This window comes from Pseudophryne corroboree, chromosome 7 (genome assembly GCF_028390025.1).
Source record: "Pseudophryne corroboree isolate aPseCor3 chromosome 7, aPseCor3.hap2, whole genome shotgun sequence".
In the NCBI taxonomy this organism is placed as follows: Eukaryota; Metazoa; Chordata; class Amphibia; order Anura; family Myobatrachidae; genus Pseudophryne; species Pseudophryne corroboree.
The window spans coordinates 2,238,692-2,264,511 of NC_086450.1; the positions used below are offsets into that span (position 1 = coordinate 2,238,692).

The 25,820-nt window shown below is 46.6% G+C and overlaps 1 protein-coding gene across 1 annotated transcript in view; it reads right to left on the reverse strand.

The window, feature by feature from the left end:
• Window positions 1–10,274: 10,274 nt before the first annotated feature.
• CNBD2 (cyclic nucleotide binding domain containing 2) overlaps window positions 10,275–25,820 on the reverse strand; it is a 163,188-nt gene continuing 147,642 nt past the window's right edge. Inside the window, exon 13 of the mRNA XM_063932157.1 lies at window positions 10,275–10,648. Within this exon, the coding sequence (XP_063788227.1) occupies window positions 10,348–10,648 (301 nt within the window). The 3' untranslated portion in view covers window positions 10,275–10,347. The remainder of the gene's footprint in view (window positions 10,649–25,820) is intronic.

Here is a 25,820-nt window from a genome sequence, read left to right on the forward strand (position 1 = left end):
GCCTACATCCAAATAAGAGTGTGTTGAGCCCTTAACATCCCTATTATAACACAGAGGAATAAACCACTCTTATGATCCGAATTAGATCACAAAACATCTATTTGAATATAAGGATCCCAAGGGAACAAATATGATGTACAACAATATCTGGTTAAAAAGATTTCTGATCATTTATTATCATTAATTGTCACAGCTCTCTATGAGCCATAGCGAAGCTATGATAAAATCTTGTGACAAGTAAAAGATTGGATACTGTCAGAGCTTAATAACTGTTTCCCCTTAGTGGATACATTTGTATCTGAATGTTTCATATGCTCCTTTCTCAGTGGATACAACACTGCTCATGGAGCTAGAACACACAGACATTACTGAGACCTTATGACTGAGCTTGTATATTAACTCTGAGATACAGAGAGACACAGTACACATTTAGCATTCTGATCAGTTTATTGAGAGACAATTCAGCAAAGTATATAGTAAATCATTAGCATCACATAAGGTGATATCTGGAATTTGGTTTCAACGATCCCACATCTGGAATCCTGGGAAGGAATACAATTAATTTGTGGGACATTTATTCTTGCAGCTTTCTTAGCTATCTAAAAAGTGTAATATAACACACATAGACATGGAATATTTTTGACACACTCGTGACCATCTATAGATTTTGCTAGCAATACATGAGCACAGTACCGCCCATTGCTTATCCTGGTGTCCAGCATACAGTTCTCTCCTTCCATCTGCCATGTGTCAGTGAGCACAGTACCGCCCATTGCTTATCCTGGTGTCCAGCATACAGTTCTCTCCCCCCGTCTGCCATGTGTCAGTGAGCACAGTACCGCCCATTGCTTATCCTGGTGTCCAGCATACAGTAACCTCCCCCCGTCTGCCATGTGTCAGTGAGCACAGTACCGCCCATTGCTTATCCTGGTGTCCAGCATACAGTTCTCTCCCCCGTCTGCCATGTGTCAGTGAGTACAGTACCGTCCATTGCTTATCCTGGTGTCCAGCATACAGTTCTCTCCCCCCATCTGCATATGTCAGTGAGTACAGTACCACTCATTGCTTATCCTGGTGTCCAGCATACAGTTCTCTCCCCCCATCTGCCATGTGTCAGTGAGCACAGTACCGCCCATTGCTTATCCTGGTGTCCAGCATACAGTTCTCTCCCCCCGTCTGCCATGTGTCAGTGAGCACAGTACCGCCCATTGCTTATCCTGGTGTCCAGCATACAGTTCTCTCCCCCGCCTGCCATGTGTCAGTGAGCACAGTACCGCCCATTGCTTATCCTGGTGTCCAGCATACAGTTCTCTCCCCCCATCTGCATGTGTCAGTGAGCACAGTACCGTCCATTGCTTATTCTGGTGTCCAGCATACAGTTCTCTCCCCCCATCTGCATGTGTCAGTGAGCACAGTACCGTTCATTGCTTATCCTGGTGTCCAGCATACAGCTCTCTCCCCCATCTGCCATATGTCAGTGAGTACAGTACCGCTCATTGCTTATCCTGGTGTCCAGCATACAGTTCTCTCCCCCCGTCTGCCATGTGTCAGTGAGCACAGTACCGCCCATTGCTTATCCTGGTGTCCAGCATATCATTCTCTCCCCCCATCTGCCATGTGTCAGTGAGCACAGTACCGCCCATTGCTTATCCTGGTGTCCAGCATACAGCTCTCACCCCCCTGCCTGCCATGTGTCAGTGAGCACAGTAACGCCCATTGCTTATCCTGGTGTCCAGCATACAGTTCTCTCCCCCATCTGCCCTGTGTCAGTGAGCACAGTACCGCCCATTGCTTATCCTGGTTGCCAGCATACAGCTCTCACCCCCCGTCTGCCATGTGTCAGTGAGCACAGTACCGCCCTTTGCTTATCCTGGTGTCCAGTATACAGTTCTCTCCCCCCATCTACCATGTGTCAGTGAGCACAGTACCGCCCATTGCTTATCCTGGTGTCCAGCATACAGTTCTCTCCCCCATATGCCATGTCTCAGTGAGCACAGTACCGCCCATTGCTTATCCTGGTGTCCAGCATACAGTTCTCTCCCCCCATCTGCCATGTGTCAGTGAGCACAGTACCGTCCATTGCTTATCCTGGTGTCCAGTATACCGCCCCCCCCGTCTGCCATGTGTCAGTGAGCACAGTACAGCTCATTGCTTATCCTGGTGTCCAGCATACAGTTCTCTCCTCCCATCTGCCATGTGTCAGTGAGCACAGTACCGCCCATTGCTTATCCTGGTGTCCAGTATACAGTTCTCTTCCCCATCTGCCATGTGTCATTGAGCACGGTACCGCCCATTGCTTATCCTTATACTAATAGCTGCTAACAGAATGCTATACTGTGCAAGTAATTACCATGTGTAATGATCCACACTGAACCCTATACTAAGGCAGTACACTAAGGTTCTAATCCATATGGTCAATAGACATTTAATGTGCATATGTATCTATATCAGAAATCATTGATTTTGCAAGTGTTTCAGTTCAGGCAAAGTGTGGGAGTCACAGGGAGGAAATTGCACAACTAGATGCTGCTGTGCAAGTAATTACCATGTGTAATGAACCATACTGAACCCTATACTAAGGCAGTACACTAAGGTTCTAATCCATATGGTCAATAGACATTTATTGTGCATATTTTTTCTATATCAGAAATCATTGATTTTGCAAGTGTTTCAGTTCAGGCAAAGTGTGGGAGTTACAGGGAGGAAATTGCACAACTAGATGCTGATGATAATAATTCACCATGCCGAAATAACACTATGTATTATGAATGGTATTAAATAGTGTTCACAAGGCTGAATAATAAAGCCCTGATACGCACACCAAAAGATGTTTAATGTGTATATAACATCCACATCAAAAATTATTTAATAAAAAGCTGGATGTGTGTCAGGATATTAATGACACATTTTACACTCACATTAACTCTATAGTGATTGCAGACCCATTCACAGCAAGTGCTATATACTCACTGTATATATAACCCTCCCAAATAAAAGGGCAACAGAGGGCGCCTAATATACTTACTGTAGGCACCTGGTGTAAGACTCACTATCATATACACACCTTGAAGGCTTAACATGATACATTAACGAACCATGTTTATATTGATACTTTGAGCCTACATCCAAATAAGAGTGTGTTGAGCCCTTAACATCCCTATTATAACACAGAGGAATAAACCACTCTTATGATCCGAATTAGATCACAAAACATCTATTTGAATATAAGGATCCCAAGGGAACAAATATGATGTACAACAATATCTGGTTAAAAAGATTTCTGATCATTTATTATCATTAATTGTCACAGCTCTCTATGAGCCATAGCGAAGCTATGATAAAATCTTGTGACAAGTAAAAGATTGGATACTGTCAGAGCTTAATAACTGTTTCCCCTTAGTGGATACATTTGTATCTGAATGTTTCATATGCTCCTTTCTCAGTGGATACAACACTGCTCATGGAGCTAGAACACACAGACATTACTGAGACCTTATGACTGAGCTTGTATATTAACTCTGAGATACAGAGAGACACAGTACACATTTAGCATTCTGATCAGTTTATTGAGAGACAATTCAGCAAAGTATATAGTAAATCATTAGCACCACATAAGGTGATATCTGGAATTTGGTTTCAACGATCCCACATCTGGAATCCTGGGAAGGAATACAATTAATTTGTGGGACATTTATTCTTGCAGCTTTCTTAGCTATCTAAAAAGTGTAATATAACACACATAGACATGGAATATTTTTGACACACTCGTGACCATCTATAGATTTTGCTAGCAATACATGAGCACAGTACCGCCCATTGCTTATCCTGGTGTCCAGCATACAGTTCTCTCCTTCCATCTGCCATGTGTCAGTGAGCACAGTACCGCCCATTGCTTATCCTGGTGTCCAGCATACAGTTCTCTCCCCCCGTCTGCCATGTGTCAGTGAGCACAGTACCGCCCATTGCTTATCCTGGTGTCCAGCATACAGTAACCTCCCCCCGTCTGCCATGTGTCAGTGAGCACAGTACCGCCCATTGCTTATCCTGGTGTCCAGCATACAGTTCTCTCCCCCGTCTGCCATGTGTCAGTGAGTACAGTACCGTCCATTGCTTATCCTGGTGTCCAGCATACAGTTCTCTCCCCCCATCTGCATATGTCAGTGAGTACAGTACCACTCATTGCTTATCCTGGTGTCCAGCATACAGTTCTCTCCCCCCATCTGCCATGTGTCAGTGAGCACAGTACCGCCCATTGCTTATCCTGGTGTCCAGCATACAGTTCTCTCCCCCCATCTGCCATGTGTCAGTGAGCACAGTACCGCCCATTGCTTATCCTGGTGTCCAGCATACAGTTCTCTCCCCCGCCTGCCATGTGTCAGTGAGCACAGTACCGCCCATTGCTTATCCTGGTGTCCAGCATACAGTTCTCTCCCCCCATCTGCATGTGTCAGTGAGCACAGTACCGTCCATTGCTTATTCTGGTGTCCAGCATACAGTTCTCTCCCCCCATCTGCATGTGTCAGTGAGCACAGTACCGTTCATTGCTTATCCTGGTGTCCAGCATACAGCTCTCTCCCCCATCTGCCATATGTCAGTGAGTACAGTACCGCTCATTGCTTATCCTGGTGTCCAGCATACAGTTCTCTCCCCCCGTCTGCCATGTGTCAGTGAGCACAGTACCGCCCATTGCTTATCCTGGTGTCCAGCATATCATTCTCTCCCCCCATCTGCCATGTGTCAGTGAGCACAGTACCGCCCATTGCTTATCCTGGTGTCCAGCATACAGTTCTCTCCCCCATCTGCCCTGTGTCAGTGAGCACAGTAACGCCCATTGCTTATCCTGGTGTCCAGCATACAGCTCTCACCCCCCGTCTGCCATGTGTCAGTGAGCACAGTACCGCCCTTTGCTTATCCTGGTGTCCAGTATACAGTTCTCTCCCCCCATCTACCATGTGTCAGTGAGCACAGTACCGCCCATTGCTTATCCTGGTGTCCAGCATACAGTTCTCTCCCCCATATGCCATGTCTCAGTGAGCACAGTACCGCCCATTGCTTATCCTGGTGTCCAGCATACAGTTCTCTCCCACCGTCTTCCATGTGTCAGTGAGCACAGTACCGCCCATTGCTTATCCTGGTGTCCAGCATACAGTTCTCTCCCCCCATCTGCCATGTGTCAGTGAGCACAGTACCGCTCATTGCTTATCCTGGTGTCCAGTATACCGCCCCCCCCCCCCCCCGTCTGCCATGTGTCAGTGAGCACAGTACAGCTCATTGCTTATCCTGGTGTCCAGCATACAGTTCTCTCTCCCATCTGCATGTGTCAGTGAGCATAGTACCATCCATTGCTTATCCTGGTGTCCAGCATACAGTTCTCTCCCCCCATCTGCCATGTGTCAGTGAGCACAGTACCGCCCATTGCTTATCCTGGTGTCCAGCATACAGTTCTCCTCCCCCCCCATCTGCCATGTGTCAGTGAGCACAGTACCGCCCATTGCTTATCTTGGTGTCCAGCATACAGTTCTCTCCCCCCATCTGCATGTGTCAGTGAGCACAGTACCGTCCATTGCTTATCCTGGTGTCCAGCATACAGTTCTCTCCCCCCATCTGCATGTGTCAGTGAGCACAGTACCGCCCATTGCTTATCCTGGTGTCCAGCATATCATTCTCTCCCCCATCTGCCATGTGTCAGTGAGCACAGTACCGCCCATTGCTTATCCTGGTGTCCATCATACAGCTCTCTCCCCCCCGTCTGCCATGTGTCAGTGAGCACAGTACTGTCCATTGCTTATCCTGGTGTCCAGCATACAGTTCTCTCCCCCGCCTGCCATGTGTCAGTGAGCACAGTACCGCCCATTGCTTATCCTGGTGTCCAGCATACAGTTCTCTCCCCCCGTCTGCCCTGTGTCAGTGAGCACAGTACCGCCCATTGCTTATCCTGGTGTCCAGCATACAGCTCTCACCCCCGTCTGCCATCTGTCAGTGAGCACAGTACCTCCCATTGCTTATCCTGGTGTCCAGTATACAGTTCTCTCCCCCATCTGCCATATGTCAGTGAGTACAGTACCGCTCATTGCTTATCCTGGTGTCCAGCATACAGTTCTCTCCCCCCGTCTACCATGTGTCAGTGAGCACAGTACCGCCCATTGCTTATCCTGGTGTCCAGCATACAGTTCTCTCTCCCATCTGCCATGTGTCAGTGAGCACAGTACCGCCCATTGCTTATCCTGGTGTCCAGCATACAGTTCTCTCCCCCCGTCTGCCATGTGTCAGTGAGCACAGTACCGCCCATTGCTTATCCTGGTGTCCAGCATATCATTCTCTCCCCCCATCTGCCATGTGTCAGTGAGCACAGTACCGCCCATTGCTTATCCTGGTGTCCAGCATACAGCTCTCACCCCCCTGCCTGCCATGTGTCAGTGAGCACAGTAACGCTCATTGCTTATCCTGTTGTCAAGTATACAGTTCTCTCCCACCGTCTTCCATGTGTCAGTGAGCACAGTACCGCCCATTGCTTATCCTGGTGTCCAGCATACAGTTCTCTCCCCCCATCTGCCATGTGTCAGTGAGCACAGTACCGCTCATTGCTTATCCTGGTGTCCAGTATACCGCCCCCCCCCCCCCGTCTGCCATGTGTCAGTGAGCACAGTACCGCTCATTGCTTATCCTGGTGTCCAGCATACAGTTCTCTCCCCCATCTGCATGTGTCAGTGAGCATAGTACCGTCCATTGCTTATCCTGGTGTCCAGCATACAGTTCTCTCCCCCCATCTGCATGTGTCAGTGAGCACAGTACCGTTCATTGCTTATCCTGGTGTCCAGCATACAGCTCTCTCCCCCATCTGCCATATGTCAGTGAGTACAGTACCGCTCATTGCTTATCCTGGTGTCCAGCATACAGTTCTCTCCCCCCGTCTGCCATGTGTCAGTGAGCACAGTACCGCCCATTGCTTATCCTGGTGTCCAGCATATCATTCTCTCCCCCCATCTGCCATGTGTCAGTGAGCACAGTACCGCCCATTGCTTATCCTGGTGTCCAGCATACAGCTCTCACCCCCCTGCCTGCCATGTGTCAGTGAGCACAGTAACGCCCATTGCTTATCCTGGTGTCCAGCATACAGTTCTCTCCGCCATCTGCCCTGTCTCAGTGAGCACAGTACCGCCCATTGCTTATCCTGGTGTCCAGCATACAGCTCTCACCCCCCCCGTCTGCCATGTGTCAGTGAGCACAGTACCGCCCTTTGCTTATCCTGGTGTCCAGTATACAGTTCTCTCCCCCCATCTACCATGTGTCAGTGAGCACAGTACCGCCCATTGCTTATCCTGGTGTCCAGCATACAGTTCTCTCCCCCATATGCCATGTGTCAGTGAGCACAGTACCGCTCATTGCTTATCCTGGTGTCCAGCATACAGTTCTCTCCCACCGTCTTCCATGTGTCAGTGAGCACAGTACCGCCCATTGCTTATCCTGGTGTCTAGCATACAGTTCTCTCCCCCCATCTGCCATGTGTCAGTGAGCACAGTACCGCTCATTGCTTATCCTGGTGTCCAGTATACGCCCCCCCCCCCCCCCGTCTGCCATGTGTCAGTGAGCACAGTACCGCTCATTGCTTATCCTGGTGTCCAGCATACAGTTCTCTCTCCCATCTGCATGTGTCAGTGAGCATAGTACCGTCCATTGCTTATCCTGGTGTCCAGCATACAGTTCTCTCCCCCCATCTGCCATGTGTCAGTGAGCACAGTACCGCCCATTGCTTATCCTGGTGTCCAGCATACAGTTCTCCCCCCCCCATCTGCCATGTGTCAGTGAGCACAGTACCGCCCATTGCTTATCCTGGTGTCCAGCATACAGTTCTCTCCCCCCATCTGCATGTGTCAGTGAGCACAGTACCGCCCATTGCTTATCCTGGTGTCCAGCATACAGTTCTTTCCTCCCATCTGCCATGTGTCAGTGAGCACAGTACCGCACATTGCTTATCCTGGTGTCCAGCATACAGTTCTCTCCTCCCATCTGCCATGTGTCAGTGAGCACAGTACCGCCCATTGCTTATCCTGGTGTCCAGCATAGTTCTCTCCCCCCCCCCATCTGCCATGTGTCAGTGAGCACAGTACCGCCCATTGCTTATCCTGGTGTCCAGCATACAGTTCTCTCCCCCCATCTGCATGTGTCAGTGAGCACAGTACCGTTCATTGCTTATCCTGGTGTCCAGCATACAGCTCTCTCCCCTATCTTCCATATGTCAGTGAGTACAGTACCGCTCATTGCTTATCCTGGTGTCCAGCATACAGTTCTCTCCCCCCGTCTGCCATGTGTCAGTGAGCACAGTACCGCCCATTGCTTATCCTGGTGTCCAGCATATCATTCTCTCCCCCATCTGCCATGTGTCAGTGAGCACAGTACCGCCCATTGCTTATCCTGGTGTCCATCATACAGCTCTCTCCCCCCGTCTGCCATGTGTCAGTGAGCACAGTACTGTCCATTGCTTATCCTGGTGTCCAGCATACAGTTCTCTCCCCCGCCTGCCATGTGTCAGTGAGCACAGTACCGCCCATTGCTTATCCTGGTGTCCAGCATACAGTTCTCTCCCCCCGTCTGCCCTGTGTCAGTGAGCACAGTACCGCCCATTGCTTATCCTGGTGTCCAGCATACAGCTCTCACCCCCCGTCTGCCATCTGTCAGTGAGCACAGTACCTCCCATTGCTTATCCTGGTGTCCAGTATACAGCTCTCTCCCCCATCTGCCATATGTCAGTGAGTACAGTACCGCTCATTGCTTATCCTGGTGTCCAGCATACAGTTCTCTCCCCCCGTCTACCATGTGTCAGTGAGCACAGTACCGCCCATTGCTTATCCTGGTGTCCAGCATACAGTTCTCTCCCCCCGTCTTCCATGTGTCAGTGAGCACAGTACCGCCCATTGCTTATCCTGGTGTCCAGCATACAGTTCTCTCCCCCCATCTGCCATGTGTCAGTGAGCACAGTACCGCTCATTGCTTATCCTGGTGTCCAGTATACCGCCCCCCCCCCGTCTGCCATGTGTCAGTGAGCACAGTACCGCTCATTGCTTATCCTGGTGTCCAGTATACCGCCCCCCCCCCCCCCCCCCCCGTCTGCCATGTGTCAGTGAGCACAGTACCGCTCATTGCTTATCCTGGTGTCCAGCATACAGTTCTCTCCCCCATCTTCATGTGTCAGTGAGCACAGTACCGCCCATTGCTTATCCTGGTGTCCAGCATACAGTTCTCTCCTCCCATCTGCCATGTGTCAGTGAGCACAGTACCGCCCATTGCTTATCCTGGTGTCCAGTATACAGTTCTCTCCCCCGCCTGCCATATGTCAGTGAGCACAGTACCGCCCATTGCTTATCCTGGTGTCCAGCATACAGTTCTCTCCCCCCATCTGCCATGTGTCAGTGAGCACAGTACCGCCCATTGCTTATCCTGGTGTCCAGCATACAGTTCTCTCCCCCGCCTGCCATGTGTCAGTGAGCACAGTACCGCCCATTGCTTATCCTGGTGTCCAGTATACAGTTCTCTCCCCCGCCTGCCATATGTCAGTGAGCACAGTACCGCCCATTGCTTATCCTGGTGTCCAGCATACAGTTCTCTCCCCCATCTGCCCTGTGTCAGTGAGCACAGTACCACCCATTGCTTATCCTGGTGTCCAGTATACAGTTCTCTCCCCCCATCTGCCATGTGTCAGTGAGCACAGTACCGCCCATTGCTTATCCTGGTGTCCAGCATACAGTTCTCTCCCCCATATGCCATGTGTCAGTGAGCACAGTACCGCCCATTGCTTATCCTGGTGTCCAGCATACAGTTCTCTCCCCCCATCTGCCATGTGTCAGTGAGCACAGTACCGCCCATTGCTTATCCTGGTGTCCAGCATACAGTTCTCTCCCCCGCCTGCCATGTGTCAGTGAGCACAGTACCGCCCATTGCTTATCCTGGTGTCCAGTATACAGTTCTCTCCCCCGCCTGCCATATGTCAGTGAGCACAGTACCACCCATTGCTTATCCTGGTGTCCAGTATACAGTTCTCTCCCCCGCCTGCCATATGTCAGTGAGCACAGTACCGCCCATTGCTTATCCTGGTGTCCAGCATACAGTTCTCTCCCCCCCCCTGCCATATGTCAGTGAGCACTATATTTTCCCGTTTGTCTGTAATTGAGGGAATGAGGGAGGGACCCTGTAACTACTGATACGTTCTATGCACCTTTACATTCATCTTATACACTGACACATTATAACTGTGCACCATTTCCTTGGCTCTGCGGAGAACTCAATATTTAATAGTAGTCTTTAATAGTAGCCCAGGTTTCATGCCTGGAAACATTAGGGCATGTACTAGTCCTATAGTACTAGTCCTCTTAGCTGGGGCCTTGGGACAGTAATTGCGTGGATAAGGCGGACAGTCCGGTTCTGTGCTGAGACGTATATGCCCCTTGGTGATCCGGAGGGACTGGTGTTCCTTATGGAGACAGGACGTAGATCTAGGACACCTGTCGGACTGCAGCTGGCTAAGGCCAGCGCGTGTTTCTTTTTCTTTACATACCGATTGGTAGAGAGAGGCTTCAGGAGCAAGGTTACCAAATCCTTCTTGTACATATTCCAGTCATTCTGCTGTAGGAAGTGTTTGCAGAGATCATCGTCACTGCAGAGAACACAAACATTTATTTGGCTGTAGCCTCAAGCTGCTATACATTCAGTAATACTAGAATACTACAGCGGTGACATCACATTCAGTAATACTAGGATACTTCAGCGGTGACATCACATTCAGTAATACTAGGATACTACAGCGGTGACATCACATTCAGTAATACTAGGATACTACAGGGGTGACCTCACATTCAGTAATACTAGGATACTACATCGGTGACATCACATTCAGTAATACTAGGATACTGCAGCGGTGACATCACATTCAGTAATAGTGGGATACTACAGCGGTGACATCACATTCAGTTATAGTGGGATACTACCATGGTGACATCACATTCAGTAATAATAGGATACTACAGTGGTGACATCACACTCAGTAATAGTAGGATGCTACACCGGTGACATCACATTCAGTAACAGTAGGCTACTACAGTGGTGACATCACATTCAGTAACAGTAGGATACTACAGCGGTGACAACACATTCAGCAATAGTAGGATGCTACACCGGTGACATCACATTCAGTAACAGTGGGATTCTACAGCGGTGACATCACATTCAGTAACAGTAGGATACTACAGCGGTGACATCACATTCAGTAACAGTAGGATACTACAGCGGTGACATCACATTAGGTAACAGTAGGATACTACAGCGGTGACATCACATTCAGTAACAGTAGGATACTACAGCGGTGACATCACATTAGGTAACAGTAGGATACTACAGCGGTGACATCACATTCAGTAATAGTGGGATACTACAGTGGTGACATCACATTCAGTAATAGTGGAATACTACAGCGGTGACATCACATTCAGTTATAGTGGGATACTACAGCGGTGACATCACATTCAGTAATAATAGGATACTACAGTGGTGACATCACACTCAGTAATAGTAGGATACTACAGTGGTGACATCACATTCAGTAATAGTGGAATACTACAGCGGTGACATCACATTCAGTTATAGTGGGATACTACAGCGGTGACATCACATTCAGTAATAATAGGATACTACAGTGGTGACATCACACTCAGTAATAGTAGGATACTACAGCGGTGACAACACATTCAGTAACAGTAGGATACTACAGTGGTGACATCACATTCAGTAATAGTGGGATACTACAGCGGTGACATCACATTCAGTAATAGTGGGATACTACAGTGGTGACATCACATTCAGTAATAGTGGGATACTACAGCGGTGACATCACATTCAGTAATAGTGGGATACTACAGCGGTGACATCACATTCAGTAATAGTGGGATACTACAGCGGTGACATCACATTAGGTAACAGTAGGATACTACAGCGGTGACATCACATTCAGTAACAGTAGGATACTACAGCGGTGACATCACATTCAGTAACAGTAGGATACTACAGCGGTGACATCACATTCAGTAACAGTAGGATACTACAGCGGTGACATCACATTAGGTAACAGTAGGATACTACAGTGGTGACATCACATTCAGTAATAGTGGAATACTACAGCGGTGACATCACATTCAGTTATAGTGGGATACTACCTTGGTGACATCACATTCAGTAATAATAGGATACTACAGTGGTGACATCTCACTCAGTAATAGTAGGATACTACAGCGGTGACAACACATTCAGTAACAGTGGGATACTACAGTGGTAACATCACATTCAGTAATAGTGGGATACTACAGCGGTGACATCACATTTAGTAACAGTAGGATACTACAGTGGTGACATCACACTCATTAATAGTAGGACACTACAGCAGTGACATCACATTCAGTAACAGTGGGATTCTACAGTGGTGACATCACACTCAGTAATTGTAGGATACTACAGCGGAGACATCACATAAGGTAACAGTGGGATACATTCAGTAATAGTGGGATACTACCTTGGTGACATCACATTCAGTAATAATAGGATACTACAGTGGTGACATCACATTCAGTAACAGTAGGCTACTACAGTGGTGACATCACATTCAATAACAGTAGGATACTACAGCGGAGACATCACATAAGGTAACAGTAGGATATTACAGTAGTGACATCACATTAGGTAACAGTAGGATACTACAGTGGTAACATCACATTCAGTAATAGTGGGATACTACAGCGGTGACATCACATTCAGTAATAGTGGGATACTACAGCGGTGACATCACATTGAGTAATAGTGGGATACTACAGCGGTGACTTCACATTCAGTAACAGTAGGATACTACAGCGGTGACATCACATTCAGTAACAGTAGGATACTACAGAGGGGACATCACATTAGGTAACAGTAGGATACTTCAGCGGTGACAACACATTCAGTAACAGTGGGATACTACAGAGGTGACATCACATTAGGTAACAGAGGATACTACATTGGTTACATCACATTCAGTAACAGTGGGATACTACAGCGGTGACGTCACATTCAGTAACAGTAGGACACTACAGAGGTAACATCACATTCAGTAATAGTGGGATACTACAGCGGTGACATCACATTCAGTAATAGTGGGATACTACAGCGGTGACATCACATTCAGTAATAGTGGGATACTACAGCGGTGACATCAAATTCAGTTATAGTGGGATACTACCTTGGTGACATCACATTCAGTAATAGTGGGATACTACAGCGGTGACATCACATTCAGTAATAGTGGGATACTACAGCGGTGACATCACATTCAGTAACATGGGGATACTACAGCGGTGACATCACATTCAGTAATAGTGGGATACTACAGCGGTGACATCACATTCAGTAATAATAGGATACTACCTTGGTGACATCACATTCAGTAATAATAGGATACTACAGTGGTGACATCACACTCAGTAATAGTAGGATACTACAGTGGTGACATCACACTCAGTAATAGTAGGATACTACAGTGGTGACATCACATTCAGTAATAGTAGGATACTACAGTGGTGACATCACATTCAGTAATAGTAGGATACTACAGCGGTGACATCACATTCAGTAATAGTAGGATACTACAGTGGTGACATCACATTCAGTAATAGTAGGATACTACAGTGGTGACATCACATTCAGTAATAGTAGGATACTACAGCGGTGACATCACATTCAGTAACAGTGGGATACTACAGTGGTGACATCACATTCAGTAATAGTAGGATACTACAGCGGTGACATCACATTCAGTAACAGTAGGATACTACAGCGGTGACATCACATTCAGTAACAGTAGGATACTACAGTGGTGACATCACATTCAGGAACAGTAGGATACTACAGCGGTGACATCACATTCAGTAACAGTAGGATACTACAGCGGTGACATCACATTCAGTAACAGTAGGATACTACAGCGGTGACATCACATTCAGTAACAGTAGGATACTACAGTGGTGACATCACATTCAGTAACAGTGGGATACTACAGCGGTGACATCACATTCAGTAACAGTAGGATACTACAGCGGTGACATCACATTCAGTAACAGTAGGATACTACAGCGGTGACATCACATTCAGTAATAGTGGGATACTACAGCGGTGACATCACATTAGGTAACAGTAGGATACTACAGCGGTGACATCACATTCAGTAACAGTAGGATACTACAGCGGTGACATCACATTCAGTAACAGTAGGATACTACAGCGGTGACATCACATTCAGTAACAGTAGGATACTACAGCGGTGACATCACATTCAGTAACAATAGGATACTACAGCGGTGACATCACATTCAGTAATAGTAGGATACTACAGTGGTGACATCACATTCAGTAACAGTAGGATACTACAGCGGTGACATCACATTCAGTAACAGTAGGATACTACAGCGGTGACATCACATTCAGTAACAGTAGGATACTACACCGGTGACATCACATTCAGTAACAGTAGGATACTACAGCGGTGACATCACATTCAGTAACAGTAGGATACTACAGAGGGGACATCACATTAGGTAACAGAGGATACTACATTGGTTACATCACATTCAGTAACAGTGGGATACTACAGCGGTGACATCACATTCAGTAACAGTAGGATACTACAGCGGTGACATCACATTCAGTAACAGTAGGATACTACAGCGGTGACATCACATTCAGGAACAGTAGGATATTACAGCGGTGACATCACATTCAGTAACAGTAGGATACTACAGCGGTGACGTCACATTCAGTAACAGTAGGATACTACAGCGATGACATCACATTCAGTAATAGTGGGATACTACAGCGGTGACATCACATTCAGTAATAGTGGGATACTACAACGGTGACATCACATTCAGTAATAGTGGGATACTACAGCGGTGACATCACATTCAGTAATAGTGGGATACTACAGCGGTGACATCACATTCAGTAATAGTAGGATACTACAGCGGTGACATCACATTCAGTAATAGTGGGATACTACAGAGGTAACATCACATTCAGTAATAGTAGGATACTACAGCGGTGACATCACATTCAGTAATAGTGGGATACTACAGCGGTGACATCACATTCAGTAATAGTGGGATACTACAGCGGTGACATCACATTCAGTAATAGTAGGATACTACAGCGGTGACATCACATTCAGTAATAGTAGGATACTACAGCGGTGACATCACATTCAGTAACAGTAGGATACTACAGCGGTGACATCACATTCAGTAATAGTGGGATACTACAGCGGTGACATCACATTCAGTAATAGTGGGATACTACAGCGGTGACATCACATTCAGTAATAGTGGGATACTACAGCGGTGACATCAAATTCAGTTATAGTGGGATACTACCTTGGTGACATCACATTCAGTAATAGTGGGATACTACAGCGGTGACATCACATTCAGTAATAGTGGGATACTACAGCGGTGACATCACATTCAGTAATAGTGGGATACTACAGCGGTGACATCACATTCAGTAATAATAGGATACTACCTTGGTGACATCACATTCAGTAATAATAGGATACTACAGTGGTGACATCACACTCAGTAATAGTAGGATACTACAGTGGTGACATCACACTCAGTAATAGTAGGATACTACAGTGGTGACATCACATTCAGTAATAGTAGGATACTACAGTGGTGACATCACATTCAGTAATAGTAGGATACTACAGCGGTGACATCACATTCAGTAATAGTAGGATACTACAGTGGTGACATCACATTCAGTAATAGTAGGATACTACAGTGGTGACATCACATTCAGTAATAGTAGGATACTACAGCGGTGACATCACATTCAGTAACAGTAGGATACTACAGCGGTGACATCACATTCAGTAACAGTAGGATACTACAGCGGTGACATCACATTCAGTAACAGTAGGATACTACAGTGGTGACATCACATTCAGGAACAGTAGGATACTACAGCGGTGACATCACATTCAGTAACAGTAGGATACTACAGCGGTGACATCACATTCAGTAACAGTAGGATACTACAGCGGTGACATCACATTCAGTAACAGTAGGATACTACAGTGGTGACATCACATTCAGGAACAGTAGGATATTACAGCGGTGACATCACATTCAGTAACAGTAGGATACTACAGCGGTGACATCACATTCAGTAACAGTAGGATATTACAGCGGTGACATCACATTCAGTAACAGTAGGATACTACAGCGGTGACATCACATTCAGAAACAGAAGGATACTAGAGCGGTGACATCACATTCAGTAACAGTAGGATATTACAGCGGTGACATCACATTCAGTAACAGTAGGATACTACACCGGTGACATCACATTCAGTAACAGTAGGATACTACACCGGTGACATCACATTCAGTAACAGTAGGATATTACAGAGGTGACATCACATTCAATAACAGTATGATACTACAGCGGTGACATCACATTCAATAACAGAAGGATACTAGAGCGGTGACATCACATTCAGTAACAGTAGGATATTACAGCGGTGACATCACATTCAGTAACAGTAGGATATTACAGAGGTGACATCACATTCAATAACAGTATGATACTACAGCGGTGACATCACATTCAATAACAGTAGGATACTACACCGGTGACATCACATTCAGTAACAGTAGGATATTACAGAGGTGACATCACATTCAATAACAGTATGATACTACAGCGGTGACATCACATTCAGTAACAGTATGATACTACAGCGGTGACATCACATTCAGTAACAGTGGGATACTACAGCGGTGACATCACATTCAGTAATAGTAGGATACTACACCGGTGACATCACATTCAGTAACAGTAGGATACTACACCGGTGACATCACATTCAGTAACAGTAGGATACTACACCGGTGACATCACATTCAGTAACAGTAGGATATTACAGAGGTGACATCACATTCAATAACAGTATGATACTACAGCGGTGACATCACATTCAATAACAGTAGGATACTACACCGGTGACATCACATTCAGTAACAGTAGGATATTACAGAGGTGACATCACATTCAATAACAGTATGATACTACAGCGGTGACATCACATTCAGTAACAGTATGATACTACAGCGGTGACATCACATTCAGTAACAGTGGGATACTACAGCGGTGACATCACATTCAGTAACAGTAGGATACTACAGAGGTGACATCACATTCAGTAACAGTGGGATACTACAGCGGTGACATCACATTCAGTAACAGTGGGATACTACAGCGGTGACATCACATTCAGTAACAGTAGGATACTACAGCGGTGACATCACATTCAGTAACAGTAGGATACTACAGAGGTGACATCACATTCAGTAACAGTGGGATACTACAGTGGTGACATCACATTCAGTAATAGTGGGATACTACAGCGGTGACATCACATTCAGTAATAGTGGGATACTACAGCGGTGACATCACATTCAGTAATAATAGGATACTACAGTGGTGACATCACATTCAGTAATAGTGGGATACTACAGCGGTGACATCACATTCAGTAATAGTGGGATACTACAGCGGTGACATCACATTCAGTAATAATAGGATACTACAGCGGTGACATCACATTCAGTAATAGTGGGATACTACAGCGGTGACATCACATTCAGTAATAATAGGATACTACAGTGGTGACATCACACTCAGTAAAAGTAGGATACTACATAGAGATGAGCGGGTTCGGTTTCTCTGAATCCGAACCCGCCAGAACTTCATGTTTTTTTTCACGGGTCCGAGCGACTCGGATCTTCCCGCCTTGCTTGGTTAACCCGAGCGCGCCCGAACGTCATCATGACGCTGTCGGATTCTCGCGAGGCTCGGATTCTATCGCGAGACTCGGATTCTATATAAGGAGCCGCGCGTCGCCGCCATTTTCACACGTGCATTGAGATTGATAGGGAGAGGACGTGGCTGGCGTCCTCTCCGTTTAGAATAGATTAGAGAGACACTTGATTTACTAATTTTGGGGAGCATTAGGAGTACTCAGTAGTGTACAGTGCAGAGTTTTGCTGATAGTGACCAGTGACCACCACTTTTATTTATAATCCGTTCTCTGCCTGAAAAAAGCGATACACAGCACACAGTGACTCAGTCAGTCACATACATACCATATCTGTGTGCACTGCTCAGGCTCAGGCCAGTGTGCTGCATCATCTATTATCTATATATAATATTATATATATCTGTCTGACTGCTCAGCTCACACAGCTTATAATTGTGGGGGAGACTGGGGAGCACTACTGCAGTGCCAGTTATAGGTTATAGCAGGAGCCAGGAGTACATAATATATTATATAGTGAGTGACCACCAGACACACAGTGCAGTTTATTTAATATATCCGTTCTCTGCCTGAAAAAAGCGATACACACAGTGACTCAGTCAGTCACATACCATATCTGTGTGCACTGCTCAGGCTCAGGCCAGTGTGCTGCATCATCTATATATATTATATATCTGTCTGACTGCTCAGCTCACACAGCTTATAATTGTGGGGGAGACTGGGGAGCACTACTGCAGTGCCAGTTATAGGTTATAGCAGGAGCCAGGAGTACATAATATATTATATAGTGAGTGACCACCAGACACACAGTGCAGTTTATTTAATATATCCGTTCTCTGCCTGAAAAAAGCGATACACACAGTGACTCAGTCAGTCACATACCATATCTGTGTGCACTGCTCAGGCTCAGGCCAGTGTGCTGCATCATCTATATATATTATATATCTGTCTGACTGCTCAGCTCACACAGCTTATAATTGTGGGGGAGACTGGGGAGCACTACTGCAGTGCCAGTTATAGGTTATAGCAGGAGCCAGGAGTACATAATATTATATTAAAATTAAACAGTGCACACTTTTGCTGCAGGAGTGCCACTGCCAGTGTGACTAGTGACCAGTGACCTGACCACCAGTATATATAATATTAGTAGTATACTATCTCTTTATCAACCAGTCTATATTAGCAGCAGACACAGTACAGTGCGGTAGTTCACGGCTGTGGCTACCTCTGTGTCGGCACTCGGCAGCCCGTCCATAATTGTATATACCACCTAACCGTGGTTTTTTTTTCTTTCTTTATACATACATACTAGTTACGAGTATACTATCTCTTTATCAACCAGTCTATATTAGCAGCAGACACAGTACAGTGCGGTAGTTCACGGCTGTGGCTACCTCTGTGTCGGCACTCGGCAGCCCGTCCATAATTGTATATACCACCTAACCGTGGTTTTTTTTTCTTTCTTTATACATACATACTAGTTACGAGTATACTATCTCTTTATCAACCAGTCTATATATTAGCAGCAGACACAGTACAGTGCGGTAGTTCACGGCTGTGGCTACCTCTGTGTCGGCACTCGGCAGCCCGTCCATAATTGTATATACCACCTAACCGTGGTTTTTTTTTTCTTTCTTTATACATACATACTAGTTACGAGTATACTATCTCTTTATCAACCAGTCTATATATTAGCAGCAGACACAGTACAGTGCGGTAGTTCACGGCTGTGGCTACCTCTGTGTCGGCACTCGGCAGCCCGTCCATAATTGTATATACCACCTAACCGTGGTTTTTTTTTCTTTCTTTATACATACATACTAGTTACGAGTATACTATCTCTTTATCAACCAGTCTATATTAGCAGCAGACACAGTACAGTGCGGTAGTTCACGGCTGTGGCTACCTCTGTGTCGGCACTCGGCAGCCCGTCCATAATTGTATATACCACCTAACCGTGGTTTTTTTTTCTTTCTTTATACATACATACTAGTTACGAGTATACTATCTCTTTATCAACCAGTCTATATATTAGCAGCAGACACAGTACAGTGCGGTAGTTCACGGCTGTGGCTACCTCTGTGTCGGCACTCGGCAGCCCGTCCATAATTGTATATACCACCTAACCGTGGGTTTTTTTTCTTTCTTTATACATACATACTAGTTACGAGTATACTATCTCTTTATCAACCAGTCTATATTAGCAGCAGACACAGTACAGTGCGGTAGTTCACGGCTGTGGCTACCTCTGTGTCGGCACTCGGCAGCCCGTCCATAATTGTATATACCACCTAACCGTGGTTTTTTTTTCTTTCTTTATACATACATACTAGTTACGAGTATACTATCTCTTTATCAACCAGTCTATATATTAGCAGCAGACACAGTACAGTGCGGTAGTTCACGGCTGTGGCTACCTCTGTGTCGGCACTCGGCAGCCCGTCCATAATTGTATATACCACCTAACCGTGGTTTTTTTTTCTTTCTTTATACATACATACTAGTTACGAGTATACTATCTCTTTATCAACCAGTCTATATATTAGCAGCAGACACAGTACAGTGCGGTAGTTCACGGCTGTGGCTACCTCTGTGTCGGCACTCGGCAGCCCATCCATAATTGTATACTAGTATCCAATCCATCCATCTCCATTGTTTACCTGAGGTGCCTTTTAGTTGTGCCTATTAAAATATGGAGAACAAAAATGTTGAGGTTCCAAAATTAGGGAAAGATCAAGATCCACTTCCACCTCGTGCTGAAGCTGCTGCCACTAGTCATGGCCGAGACGATGAAATGCCAGCAACGTCGTCTGCCAAGGCCGATGCCCAATGTCATAGTACAGAGCATGTCAAATCCAAAACACCAAATATCAGTAAAAAAAGGACTCCAAAACCTAAAATAAAATTGTCGGAGGAGAAGCGTAAACTTGCCAATATGCCATTTACCACACGGAGTGGCAAGGAACGGCTGAGGCCCTGGCCTATGTTCATGGCTAGTGGTTCAGCTTCACATGAGGATGGAAGCACTCAGCCTCTCGCTAGAAAAATGAAAAGACTCAAGCTGGCAAAAGCAGCACAGCAAAGAACTGTGCATTCTTCGAAATCCCAAATCCACAAGGAGAGTCCAATTGTGTCGGTTGCGATGCCTGACCTTCCCAACACTGGACGTGAAGAGCATGCGCCTTCCACCATTTGCACGCCCCCTGCAAGTGCTGGAAGGAGCACCCGCAGTCCAGTTCCTGATAGTCAGATTGAAGATGTCAGTGTTGAAGTACACCAGGATGAGGAGGATATGGGTGTTGCTGGCGCTGGGGAGGAAATTGACCAGGAGGATTCTGATGGTGAGGTGGTTTGTTTAAGTCAGGCACCCGGGGAGACACCTGTTGTCCGTGGGAGGAATATGGCCGTTGACATGCCAGGTGAAAATACCAAAAAAATCAGCTCTTCGGTGTGGAGGTATTTCACCAGAAATGCGGACAACAGGTGTCAAGCCGTGTGTTCCCTTTGTCAAGCTGTAATAAGTAGGGGTAAGGACGTTAACCACCTCGGAACATCCTCCCTTATACGTCACCTGCAGCGCATTCATAATAAGTCAGTGACAAGTTCAAAAACTTTGGGTGACAGCGGAAGCAGTCCACTGACCAGTAAATCCCTTCCTCTTGTAACCAAGCTCACGCAAACCACCCCACCAACTCCCTCAGTGTCAATTTCCTCCTTCCCCAGGAATGCCAATAGTCCTGCAGGCCATGTCACTGGCAATTCTGACGAGTCCTCTCCTGCCTGGGATTCCTCCGATGCATCCTTGCGTGTAACGCCTACTGCTGCTGGCGCTGCTGTTGTTGCCGCTGGGAGTCGATGGTCATCCCAGAGGGGAAGTCGTAAGCCCACTTGTACTACTTCCAGTAAGCAATTGACTGTTCAACAGTCCTTTGCGAGGAAGATGAAATATCACAGCAGTCATCCTACTGCAAAGCGGATAACTGAGTCCTTGACAACTATGTTGGTGTTAGACGTGCGTCCGGTATCCGCCGTTAGTTCACAGGGAACTAGACAATTTATTGAGGCAGTGTGCCCCCGTTACCAAATACCATCTAGGTTCCACTTCTCTAGGCAGGCGATACCGAGAATGTACACGGACGTCAGAAAAAGACTCACCAGTGTCCTAAAAAATGCAGTTGTACCCAATGTCCACTTAACCACGGACATGTGGACAAGTGGAGCAGGGCAGGGTCAGGACTATATGACTGTGACAGCCCACTGGGTAGATGTATGGACTCCCGCCGCAAGAACAGCAGCGGCGGCACCAGTAGCAGCATCTCGCAAACGCCAACTCTTTCCTAGGCAGGCTACGCTTTGTATCACCGCTTTCCAGAATACGCACACAGCTGAAAACCTCTTACGGCAACTGAGGAAGATCATCGCGGAATGGCTTACCCCAATTGGACTCTCCTGTGGATTTGTGGCATCGGACAACGCCAGCAATATTGTGTGTGCATTAAATATGGGCAAATTCCAGCACGTCCCATGTTTTGCACATACCTTGAATTTGGTGGTGCAGAATTTTTTAAAAAACGACAGGGGCGTGCAAGAGATGCTGTCGGTGGCCAGAAAAATTGCGGGACACTTTCGGCGTACAGGCACCACGTACAGAAGACTGGAGCACCACCAAAAACTACTGAACCTGCCCTGCCATCATCTGAAGCAAGAAGTGGTAACGAGGTGGAATTCAACCCTCTATATGCTTCAGAGGTTGGAGGAGCAGCAAAAGGCCATTCAAGCCTATACAATTGAGCACGATATAGTAGGTGGAATGCACCTGTCTCAAGTGCAGTGGAGAATGATTTCAACGTTGTGCAAGGTTCTGATGCCCTTTGAACTTGCCACACGTGAAGTCAGTTCAGACACTGCCAGCCTGAGTCAGGTCATTCCCCTCATCAGGCTTTTGCAGAAGAAGCTGGAGGCATTGAAGAAGGAGCTAAAAGGGAGCGATTCCGCTAGGCATGTGGGACTTGTGGATGCAGCCCTTAATTCGCTTAACAAGGATTCACGGGTGGTCAATCTGTTGAAATCAGAGCACTACATTTTGGCCACCGTGCTCGATCCTAGATTTAAAGCCTACCTTGGATCTCTCTTTCCGGCAGACACAGGTCTGCTGGGGTTGAAAGACCTGCTGGTGACAAAATTGTCAAGTCAAGCGGAACGCGACCTGTCAACATCTCCTCCTTCACATTCTCCCGCAACTGGGGGTGCGAGGAAAAGGCTCAGAATTCTGAGCCCACCCGCTGGCGGTGATGCAGGGCAGTCTGGAGCGACTGCTGATGCTGACATCTGGTCCGGACTGAAGGACCTGACAACGATTACAGACATGTCGTCTACTGTCACTGCATATGATTCTCTCAACATTGATAGAATGGTGGAGGATTATATGAGTGACCGCATCCAAGTAGGCACGTCACACAGTCCGTACTTATACTGGCAGGAAAAAGAGGCAATTTGGAGGCCCTTGCACAAACTGGCTTTATTCTACCTAAGTTGCCCTCCCACAAGTGTGTACTCCGAAAGAGTGTTTAGTGCCGCCGCTCACCTTGTCAGCAATCGGCGTACGAGGTTACATCCAGAAAATGTGGAGAAGATGATGTTCATTAAAATGAATTATAATCAATTCCTCCGCGGAGACATTGACCAGCAGCAATTGCCTCCACAAAGTACACAGGGAGCTGAGATGGTGGATTCCAGTGGGGACGAATTGATAATCTGTGAGGAGGGGGATGTACACGGTGATATATCGGAGGGTGAAGATGAGGTGGACATCTTGCCTCTGTAGAGCCAGTTTGTGCAAGGAGAGATTAATTGCTTCTTTTTTGGGGGGGGTCCAAACCAACCCGTCATATCAGTCACAGTCGTGTGGCAGACCCTGTCACTGAAATGATGGGTTGGTTAAAGTGTGCATGTCCTGTTTTGTTTATACAACATAAGGGTGGGTGGGAGGGCCCAAGGACAATTCCATCTTGCACCTCTTTTTTCTTTTCTTTTTCTTTGCATCATGTGCTGATTGGGGAGGGTTTTTTGGAAGGGACATCCTGCGTGACACTGCAGTGCCACTCCTAGATGGGCCCGGTGTTTGTGTCGGCCACTAGGGTCGCTAATCTTACTCACACAGTCAGCTACCTCATTGCGCCTCTTTTTTTCTTTGCGTCATGTGCTGTTTGGGGAGGGTTTTTTGGAAGGGACATCCTGCGTGACACTGCAGTGCCACTCCTAGATGGGCCCGGTGTTTGTGTCGGCCACTAGGGTCGCTAATCTTACTCACACAGCTACCTCATTGCGCCTCTTTTTTTCTTTGCGTCATGTGCTGTTTGGGGAGGGTTTTTTGGAAGGGACATCCTGCGTGACACTGCAGTGCCACTCCTAGATGGGCCCGGTGTTTGTGTCGGCCACTAGGGTCGCTAATCTTACTCACACAGCTACCTCATTGCGCCTCTTTTTTTCTTTGCGTCATGTGCTGTTTGGGGAGGGTTTTTTGGAAGGGACATCCTACGTGACACTGCAGTGCCACTCCTAGATGGGCCCGGTGTTTGTGTCGGCCACTAGGGTCGCTTATCTTACTCACACAGCGACCTCATTGCGCCTCTTTTTTTCTTTGCGTCATGTGCTGTTTGGGGAGGGTTTTTTGGAAGGGACATCCTGCGTGACACTGCAGTGCCACTCCTAGATGGGCCCGGTGTTTGTGTCGTCCACTAGGGTCGCTTATCTTACTCACACAGCGACCTCGGTGCAAATTTTAGGACTAAAAATAATATTGTGAGGTGTGAGGTATTCAGAATAGACTGAAAATGAGTGTAAATTATGGTTTTTGAGGTTAATAATACTTTGGGATCAAAATGACCCCCAAATTCTATGATTTAAGCTGTTTTTTAGTGTTTTTTGAAAAAAACACCCGAATCCAAAACACACCCGAATCCGACAAAAAAAATTCGGTGAGGTTTTGCCAAAACGCGTTCGAACCCAAAACACGGCCGCGGAACCGAACCCAAAACCAAAACACAAAACCCGAAAAATTTCAGGCGGTGACATCACATTCAGTAATAATAGGATACTACAGTGGTGACATCACACTCAGTAATAGTAGGATACTACACCGGTGACATCACATTCAGTAACAGTAGGATACTACAGTGGTGACATCACATTCAGTAACAGTGGGATTCTACAGTGGTGACATCACATTTAATAACAGTAGGATACTACAGCGGTGACATCACATACAGTAACAGTGGGATACTACAGCGGTGACATCACATTTAGTAATAGTAGGATACTACAGCGGTGACATCACATTTAGTAATAGTAGGATACTACAGCGGTGACATCACATTTAGTAATAGTGGGATACTACAGCGGTGACATCACATTCAGTAACAGTAGGATACTACAGCGGTGACGTCACATTCAGTAATAGTAGGATACTACAGCGGTGACATCACATTCAGTAATAGTGGGAAACTACAGCGGTGACATCACATTCAGTAATAGTGGGATACTACAGCGGTGACATCACATTCAGTAATAATTGGATTTTAATACCTACCAGCAAATCCTTTTCTCTTTGTCCATAGAGGATGCTGGGGATGCTTCAAGAACCATGGGGTATAGACGGGATCCGCAGGAGACATGGGCACACTATAAGACTTTGAATGGGTGTGAACTGGCTCCTCCCTACGGACTAAGAGAAAAGGATTTACCGGTAGGTATTAAAATCCTATTTTCTCATACGTCCTAGAGGATGCTGGGGATGCTTCAAGAACCATGGGGTTTATACCAAAGCTCTAGAACGGGCAGGAGAGTGCGGGTGACTCTGCAGCATCGATTGACCAAACAAGAGGTCCTCCTCAGCCAGGGTATCAAACTTGTAAAATTTCGCAAAGGTGTTTCATCC